This window comes from Nannospalax galili, unplaced genomic scaffold, assembly GCF_000622305.1.
Source record: "Nannospalax galili isolate Female #2095 unplaced genomic scaffold, S.galili_v1.0 scaffold445, whole genome shotgun sequence".
Classification (NCBI taxonomy): domain Eukaryota; kingdom Metazoa; phylum Chordata; class Mammalia; order Rodentia; family Spalacidae; genus Nannospalax; species Nannospalax galili.
In genome coordinates, this window is record NW_008354184.1 from 1,336,146 (window position 1) to 1,345,941 (window position 9,796).

The 9,796-nt window shown below is 43.3% G+C and overlaps 1 protein-coding gene across 4 annotated transcripts in view; it reads left to right on the forward strand.

Moving 5' to 3' along the window:
* Nucleotides 1-360: 360 nt before the first annotated feature.
* Dmc1 (DNA meiotic recombinase 1) overlaps nucleotides 361-9,796 on the forward strand; it is a 34,787-nt gene continuing 25,351 nt past the window's right edge. Inside the window, exons 1-5 of one of the 4 annotated variants that reach the window (XM_029555113.1) lie at nucleotides 361-899; nucleotides 2,657-2,740; nucleotides 3,552-3,596; nucleotides 5,124-5,270; nucleotides 8,580-8,662. In XM_029555113.1, coding sequence (XP_029410973.1) covers nucleotides 2,690-2,740; nucleotides 3,552-3,596; nucleotides 5,124-5,270; nucleotides 8,580-8,662 — 326 coding nt within the window. In that variant the 5' untranslated portion in view covers nucleotides 361-899; nucleotides 2,657-2,689. Of the gene's footprint in view, nucleotides 900-2,396; nucleotides 2,741-3,551; nucleotides 3,597-4,116; nucleotides 4,223-5,123; nucleotides 5,271-8,579; nucleotides 8,663-9,796 lie in introns of those variants that run through there. The other 3 variants (XM_029555112.1, XM_008851251.2, XM_029555114.1) reach the window with 3 other exon arrangements.

Genomic DNA, 9,796 nt, shown 5'->3' on the forward strand with positions numbered 1-9,796 from the left:
ATGCCACGCCCCCAGGGGGGTTCGCTCTGCCCCTGGCTTTGCAGTCCGCCCGGCGTTCTGGGCGCGCCCTTCACTCTGCGTTCGGTCTCACGGCCCTCGCCTTGGCTCTGCGCCCTGCTCCACGGTTTTAGCTCCGCCCCTCTCTTTGCGGCCCACCCCTCTCTCTGGGTCCGGCCCTCTCTCTGCACCCCGCCCCAGGGTTTTCGCCCCGCCCCTCGAGCTACGTCCCGCCCCAGAATTTTCGCCCCGCCCTTTGCTCTGCACCCAGTCCCAAAGTTTAGCTCCGCCCCTCGCGCTACGTCCGGCTCCAGAGCTTTAGCTCCGCCTCTCGCGCTGCGCCCCGCCCTACGGCCTCGCTTAGTCCACAGCAGTCGCGCGCTGTCCTGCTGTCCTCGTTTGGCGCCAGATCCTTTCGACGCCTGAGTCGTCAGTGTCTGCGTTCTGAGTCCCAGTTAGAATCCTGATCTGAGGCCTGAAGGCACGAGTGGGAGTCATAAGGGGTCAGCTTGAAAGTCTCGGGGAGGCTGTAGTTTCCGGGGACCGTGAGTGGCGAAAAGGGGGCGCGCGAAGAATCAGAAGTGTGGAGAAGTCGGTGTCTGTGCCTCTCTGTGGTGACTTTCGGCGTCGCTGACTGGGGTAACTGCCGGCCGGCTGAGGCCGGAATCGAGGCCTGGTTAGAGCCCGTCGACTTCAGTCTTGAAGTAGAGCGGAATCCAGCGCCAGGAGCGTGTGGACCTCTGCTTGGCCTGACTAGTGGGCGTAGGGCGGTGCTCCCTGCGGTTCCCCGCCGCCTCCGCCAGCACCTCTGGGCCTGCTTTAGTCCCAGGACTTGACCGCGAGAAGGCCTTTCGGGTACTCTCAGGAGGAAACGGCCGATAGGTTTACTTCTTCCAGGTCAGGTATCCTGTGGAACTGGGGTAATCAGCTGTTTAAAGAGCAGTATCCCAGAGCTGCAATCCCCGCATTGCCGAGGTGGATCCAGGGAGGATCCGGAGTTCAAGGTCATCCCAGGCCAGCGTTGGCTATGGAAGACACACACACAATACACAGAGAATCTGGAGTACAAGGTCATCCCAAGCCAGCGTGTGCAATCGAAGACAAACACACACAGATCAGGAGCTCAAGGTCATCCCAGACCAGCGTGGGCTATGGAAGACACACAATACACACAGAGATCAGGAGTTCAAGGTCATCCCAGGCTAGCATGGGCTTTGGAAGACACACAGACACACACACATATGCTCTTGTGGACATTGTACTCCATGCTTGCAATCCCAGTCCTCAGGGGGCAGAGGCAGGAGAATCACTGCAACCTTGAAGTCAGTCTAGTCTACACAGGGAGTACCAGGCCAGCCAGGGCTATAAGACTGTAAAAAGGAAACAGAAGAGCCTACTCTTTGTACCCAACTATTTGCTGCCTTAGTGGTTTGCTTGTTTGTACTGGGCTCCAACCCTTCACTTGAGTTATTAAAAGAGGAAATAGACCAAGAAAAATGATTATTCAGAACATATTTTATTGTAATTAACACAGCCAAGCCTGTAGGTTTAAACCTGAGGTTTAAAACAAAACAAAAAAAATTATGCAATGTTGCCAAGCTTGGTGGTGCGTGCCTTTAATCCCAGCATTCGGGAGGCAGAGGCAGGCAGATCTCTGTGAGTTCAAGGCCAGCCTGGTCTACATAGTTCCAGGACAGCTGGGGCTACAGGGAGACCCTGCCTCAAAAAAAAAAAAAAAAATTATGTAAAGACTACTTAGCTGCCATTAGCCCTAATCTTACAATTGGGTATATATTTTTAAAAAACCATGAAGCTAGTGTTAGTATTGTGAAACTAATGTTTTATGAAACAAAGATATATGTTACCAGCATACCAATTCACAATCAGCAAACAAGATAATATTCATATATGAGGAGAATAGACTCTTTTTTACCCAAGGTTACAGTAAGCTCGAAGTGCTAGGAAGGATACAGGAAGAATGACACAATGTCAAGGTTAAAGTGTTAAATTTGAAAGGTTAATAGCAATAGCTGCAAATAAAAATCAAAGGAAACAAGCTATTTTCAGAATTAACTACAGTAGGAAGTCAGAAGATGACAAAAAGTTAAACCAAGTGTGGTTGCATCCTGTAATTCCAGTACTTGGGTAGACAAGAGGATCAGCAGTTCAAGATCATCTTCAGCTACCTAGTATACTTGAGACCTTGTCTCAGAATAAAAAATGGTGGGGGGGTGGGGGAGCTGGAGAGGTAGTTTGGCAATTAAGAGCATTGGCTGCCCTTCCAAAAGACCTGGGTTTGAATCTCAGCACCCCTATGGTGGCTAACAACCATCCAAAACTCCAGTGCCAGGGAATTCAATGCCCTCCTCTGTCCTCTATGGGCACTGCAGGACATGGGTGCACCTACATACATGCAGGCATAACACACAGATAAAATTAATTAAAAAGCCTTAAGAAGATGATGATTCTACACACATGAAATAATATCACAACCTCAGCAGAAAGAAGATTGGTCAGCCAAGTCCTTCCATGCAAAATGTTTCTTATTGGCCTTCCTGACATTTGGTGACTTTGAGATTAAATCAGAAGCCTCTAAGCAAAAGAATTTTTACTACATGAACTATGACTACATCTTAAATAATATTTCTCATTTTCCCAGAACTGATTATTTTTTTGCTGCTCCCCTTTCAACATGAAGGAGGATCACATTGTGCAGGAAGAATCGGGATTCCAAGATGAGGAGGTATTATTAGCATGTTGAAAGTTATGACAACGTTCAGTCATTCCACTAAAACCAAGTTTCTTGTTTTTCAGCTACTGTTTTTAGAAACGTAAAGTAGAAATACGACATATATATGTAACAATTTCTTTGTCAAAGGGTGCTAAATTTAGCTATTTAGCAACTGGTATGAAAGTTTTTTGTTGCTTGTTTTGCAAAACGAGATCCAACCCAGTGCCTCTTTTGTGGTAGGCAAGGACTGTGCCACTGATCTACATTTCCACCCCCATTTGAAAATAGTTTAAGCCTGGTGTGGTGGCTCATGCCTTTAATCCCAGCACTCATGAAGCAGAGTCAGGTAGATCTCTGTGAGTTCAAGGCCAGCCTGGCCTACATAGCAAGTCCAGGCCAACAAGAGCTACCATAGCAAGACCCTGTCTAAAATAAGAAAAGTAGTTAAATAACAGCACACTGGTACTGAATAGCAGATAGCAACCTGGTCCTTAGAACAAGAATATCAAGATTTGGAGGGAAAGAAGGTTGAGAAAACATTTAAACAAAAACATTTGAAATAGTCCAATGTTCGTTCTTCCACTACTTGGAACGGGTTTTTTAAATCAGGGAAGTCAAGGCAAAGGCTACCCAGAACTTTCAGTGTTGGTACCTTTTAAAAATATGTCACAATATGTTTGAAAAAAACAGTGATCCCTCAAGACTTAGAGAAGTGGAATTGAAGTATTATGGGATGACTAATGAATTAGTCACTCTAAAAAATGTGAAACATTTATTTGTATATGAAAATCTAGATTCCATTCTTTCATTTCATCTCATTTAGGAATCTTTATTTCAAGACATTGACCTGTTACAGAAACATGGAATTGTAAGTAGTTTTTCAATGCAGTGTTAAACTGTACATTTCAGAATTTCTCAGTATCAGCCTTACTAAATTTGAAGCTCTGTAATTCTTTGTTCTGGGGTGGAGAAGGGGCTGTTTATGCATCTTAAGTTATGTAACAACATTCTTGGTATTTCAGAACAATCCAGTCCCTGTGTTGATAACTGGCCCCAAGGAGCCAGGAGATTGAAGCAGAGAAGCAGACAAATCCAAAGTTGTGCTGAATATAAATTATTTAGGGGAACTTACTGACAGAGTGTGGCCTTGGGAGGCAGCAAGACCAAGAAGAGCCCCACATGTTGAGTTAGAAGGATTAGGACAAAAGTGACTTCATCAGCCGGGCATGGTGGTGCTCGCCTTTAATCCCAGCGCTTGGGAGGCAGATGATCTTTGTGAGTTCGAGGCCAGCCTGGTCTACATATTGAGTTCCAGGACAACTGGGGCTACAAGGAGAGCCTGTCTCAAAAAGACCAAAGAAAAAAAAAAAAGAAAAAAAAAGTGACTTCATCAAAGCTGGAGTATGTCTGGTCTTAAGCTAATATCAAAGAAGCATACTCCAAGGTCCAGTTGTAAAACTACACATACCACTCTAACAGTTTGGTCTACTTATGGTAGGTATGTTTGGAAATTATGAAGGGGGAAGAAAAACTCTGGGCAGTCATAGCAGTTACAACTCAAGATATCTGTGCTCATAACAAGCTAAATTCATACACCTGGCCTCTACCCACACACTTAATGCCAATAGTACCAATAGTACTCTTCTGGTGGCAACCAAAAATGACTGTAGACACTGTCAAGTGTTCCCAGTGGTTGAGAACATTCCATTGAGGGTGTTCAGAGCTCCCTCTAAACTGCCTCCCGTTCATTATTTACCTAGATCTAACTTTAGATAGATAATGTGTTCACTTACATAAAATTCTGTTTGACAGATGACCAGAGTAAATCATGTTGGCAGAAATGCAGACATTGAACATCAAACTAGATGGATGTCAGCAGCAGCCATTGGTAGTAAAATCTGCTGAGGTCATCTTTTGAAGTCCTCATATTTAATCTCTTTCCATTGATCTTAGAAAACAGAAGCAAGAGAAAATCCTGGTCTTTTGGTGATGCAGTTATTTGTATTCTCCAGGGGTAGAAGGGGAAAAACTTTGAAAAAAGTTTAGAGAACATATTGGTAATGAAGTTCTGCAGAAAGGAGCTGAACTGAGGGGGTGAATGTGTGATAAATTTGTTAGCTCTTCCACCAACAGACTTTTCTTTTGAAGTCCTTTTTACATTGCCATAGTCTCGTTAACGTTCTTGGGAAAATCAGGGCACAGCCAGAACATTTGGCTGCCTGCTGGGGATGTTCTACTCAGATATTTCCAGAACATTTGGCTATGTGGTGGGTGGGTTCCACCTGGTTGCTTGTATAAAATAGGCATCATGATGGAGGGAGATGGACATGACATAGTATAGGAGCCTCCAGGCTGGCATTTTATCAATCTGCTACGCCCATGCTTTTATTGACAGAACGTGGCTGACATTAAGAAACTGAAGTCAGTAGGAATCTGTACCATTAAAGGGATACAAATGACAACGAGAAGAGCCCTCTGCAATGTCAAGGGGCTCTCAGAAGCCAAAGTGGACAAGATTAAAGAGGCAGCCAACAAACTTATTGTAAGCAAAATCCATTCTTTGCTGTTTTAGCTTAAAAGTCTTGTGAGTCTTTGTAGCCTTTCTCATTATGGACTTTGGAAACTTGCAAAAACTAAGTTCCTATAGATCACTGTATATCACACTCCCCATGTTAATTTATTATTTCAATCCCAAAGCAACAAATAGTTTCTGAAAGATTGAAGTAAGCATGAAGAGACCCAGAACATGGACCAGAGAAAATGGGTTAGCAGGACCTGAGTTCCATCCCATGTGGAAGAAAGAGACAATGTGGCATGTGCATCCCCCCCCACAAATTAAATAAATATATGTAATAAAAATTTTGAAAAAGAAAACTTGTTTAACAAAAGATATCTAGAACACTAATGGAGGTAATTATCCTTAACAAAACTTTCCTTTATATTACTTCTGGCTTTCTGTTTCGTTGCCTGTTACTTGTTTGTTTTCTCCTGTCTCCTCAGTTTTGTCTTCTCAAATAAACAAATGGCTGCTCTGGAGCTCAGTATCACAGAATTTGCTCTTCCCTGTATAGGGCAATTGGTAAGAGAGCACTGAATTAGGAAAAGACTAGCAGTGGTTGGGTCTACTTGCATGGAGCTGAATTAGATAGAACCATGGATTTCCTCATGGAGGCAGCTGAGCTCAAATAGCCCATGCCTTCTAGCTGACCCTACAGACTGTGAGCAGTCTGGGAATCAGACAAAAGTATATAAGCCTTTAACCCAAATTCTCCTGTAGAGCTTTTGGGGACCATGAGAGTTCCCGTATTTCCAGCTCTGGAAATAGAAATGTACAGAAAAGTAGTCACCAAGTCTCCCTCTCTATGAAAGATCAAGTCTTCCTGTTTTTCCATTTCTATGTGTGGGTCTCAAGCCTGTTGAGACTGGAAACAGCAGTCAAAGTAGGGTCCAGCTGAGTGCTGGTGTTTCTGGCCCAGTTGCTCTGTTCTGGGTGCACTAAGGCAATGCATCCTCAGGTCAGCTCAACTAACCAGAATGTCTAAGGAAGCCCTAAAGCAGTTCCCAGGTTTTGGGAACTCCTACTTTATAGCCCCTACATGTCTTTTTAAAAATTTTTTACTTTATTATTTCCATGTGTGTATAATATGGGGGAGGGGCTTGTGCATGTCATGGCACGGAGGTTAGAGAATAACTATGTGGAGGTTGGGCCTCTCCTTCCACCTTTACATGGGTTCTGGGGATCAAACTCAGGCCATTAGGTTTGTCTGGCAAATGCCTTTATGGAATGAGCCATCTCGCCAACCCCCATAGTCTTCTTGTCTTTGGAAGCTAAATCTCATTATTTTGTATGTGTGCAGGTATGCATAACATATGTGTACACATGTATAGAAAACAGAGGAAAACCTCAGGTATCATTCCTCACGCACCATCTGCTTTTGTTCTTCGAGACAGGGTTTCTCACTGGCCTAGAATTCATCAAGTTGGCTAGGCTGGCTGGCCAGCAAGCCTCAGGAATCCACTTGTCTCTGCCTCTGTTGTGATGAGCTTACAAGCATACTACTTCTGGCTTCTTTTCTAAAACTTGAGTTCTGGAGACCTAACTTAGGCAAGCAATTTACTGACTGAACTATCTCTCCAGCCCCTAAATTTCATATGTATGGGGGGTGTATATGTGTGTGAGGGTGAATGTGCCTATGCATGTATACATGGAGGCCAGAGGAAATATCAGGGGTCTTGCTCTATTACTCAAACCTGCAGTTTGTTTTTTGTTGTTTGTTTGTTTGGTTTTTTTTTTTTTTTTGGTCTTTTATTTGAGACAGGGTCTCCTGTAGCCCCACCTGCCCTGGAACTCACTATGTAGACCAGGCTGGCCTTGAACTCACAGAGATCCACCTGCCTCTTGAGAGCTGGGATTAAAGGTGTGCACCACCACGCCCGCTTGTTTTTTTGTTTTTGTTTTTGTTTTTACTGAGACGGGTCTCCCTGTAGCCTCAGCTGGCCTGGAACTTGCTCTGTAGACCAGACTGGCCTCAATCTCACAGAGATTCACCTGCCTCTACCTCCTAAATGCTGGGACTAAAGGCGTGTGCCATCATGTGTGCCACCGCACCCAATCTCGAATTTGTGTTTTCAGATGGGGTCTCTAACTAAATCTGAAGCTCACAGTTTCAGCGAGGCTGGCTGGCTGGTGAGCTCCCAGGACTCATCTGTCTCCACTACAGTGCTGGGGTTACAGGTACACACAGTCATGGCTGAATTTCTGCTGGTGATGTGAACTTGGATAGCAAGCACTCTTACCCACTGAGCCATCCCCCAACCCCTAAATCTCAGCATTAAAGGGGAAAAAACACATTTTCTTACCCAGAGTCTTTCCTAGCTAAAGTTGGGCCTGGGATTGCTAGTTCCTTTCCCAAGTTCTCCAGAGTTTAAGAACCACTGTTGTAGTGTGGAACAACAAAGAAAGAACCACGTTAGGGACTACAGTAGGGTCCAATCATTGTATGAACTTTACCTCATTAATTCAGCAAGTAAGTGCCATATCTACTATGTAAAAAACTGTTGTAGGGGCTGGAGAGATGGCTCAGCAGTTAAGAACAGTGGTTGTTCTTGCAGAAGACCCGGGTTCAAATCCCAGCACCCATATGACAGCTAACAACTGTCTGTAACTCCAGTCCCAGGGGATCCAACAGCCTCTACTGACCTCCATGGGCATTGCACGACATGGGTGCGCTTACCTACATGCAGGCATACTACACATTCACATAAAGTAAAAATAGAATTTTCAAAAAGTTTTAAAGGCTGGGCATGGTGGCACGTGCCTTTAATCCCAGCACTTGGGAGGCAGAGGCAGGCGGATCTCTGTGAGTTCAAGGCCAGCCTGGTCTACACAGTTCCAGGACAGCTGGGGCTACAGGGAGACCCTGCTTCAAAAAGACCAAAAACAAACAAAACAAAAAAAGCTTAAAAAAAAAAGCCGTTGTCACATGAATAGTGAAAACTAGAATTTCTGTGCTCCTTGAAACTTCTAGAACTGGAAAAAATGCTGTCGAAGAAGATCAAACGAATCATTCAGTTGTTCTGCTTTATACCATAAATGTATCTCATTTAACCTTCATGGTTATCCTATAAAGACTCACATTATTATCCCTATTAGACCCAAAAGAAGAAGTTGGATCATGGTAGGTACCCCATATCATACAACTAAGAATGATGTAGGATGGCTCTAAAGTCTTTTATCCATGATCTGATACTCTATTCAAAGAAAAGCATACAGATGATGACCTTGGTAAAAGTGCAGTTGAAATTCCAACTGCCTTCCACCATTTTGAACCTGCCTGTTGTCTGTCTCTAGGAACCAGGATTCCTGACTGCATTTGAGTACAGTGAAAAGAGGAAAATGGTTTTCCATATCACCACTGGGAGCCAGGAATTCGAGTGTGTATCTCACATTTTTTATAGCCACTAAGCACTATTTTTGGATTACCATGTTTCTTTGCCTCTATCTCATCATTATTTTCACTATGATTGATAAAAATAGCTGCTTTTTAAGTGTTTTGTAGTGTTTTTTTTCTCCAAAGTGCAAAGTGATGCTTGTAGGAACAGAATTATATTTCTTTCAAGAAATTCATACTCATAAGTAGTTTCCAGTTAAGCCTTTATTAATTTATAGACTTAAAAAAAATCAGTTTACGGACCAGGCATGGTGGCGTACACCTTTAGTCCCAGCACTCAGGAGGTAGTGGCAGGTGGATCTCTGTGAGTTTGAGGCCAGCCTGGTCTCCATAGGGAGTTCCAGGCCAGCTGGGGCTACAGGGAGACCCTGTCTCAAAAAGACCAGAAAAAAAAAGTTTACATTTAATTTCTTCTCCACTGAAGAAAATTTTATTTCATTTATTTATTTGTTTATTTATTATTTGTCTTTTTGAAGCAGGGTCTCCCTGTAAGCCCCAGCTGTCCTGGAACTCACTATGTAGACCGGCCTGGCCTTGAACTCACAGAAATCTGCCTGCCTCTGCCTCCCAAGTGCTGGGACTACAGGTGTGCGCCACCACGCCCAGCAATTTTATTTCATCTTTTAGGTTTACTTAAATATCACTTATTAGATTGAATATTTTAGAAAAAATAATTCAGTATAGATTTTGTTCTTCTGCAGGGGCATTTTTAGTATCACTTTTTGTTTACTCTTATGAGTCCTAAGATGTATTGTCATTTTACATACAAATGGACCATAATGTGTTTTTCCCAACTATTTCGTCTATGTATTTTTGGACTGCATCTCACTGTATTGGCTGATGCTAAACTTGTGAGCTCAAGTGACCTTCCTGCTTCAGCCTCCCAAATGCCTGGAACCACTGTGCCCAGCTTCATTATTTTATAAAATGTTTGAATCAGGACTCACATATTGTGACCAGTTGATATCTTTTAAGTCTCTTTTAATCTATAAATCTTTTCTCTGACCCCATCTCTTTTTCCCCCCAGAACCTATAATTGTAATTTATTTATGAAAGAAATTAGGTTATTTATTATTTAAAAGTATAACAGGCAGGATTTTCTTTGCTCATTTTTGCT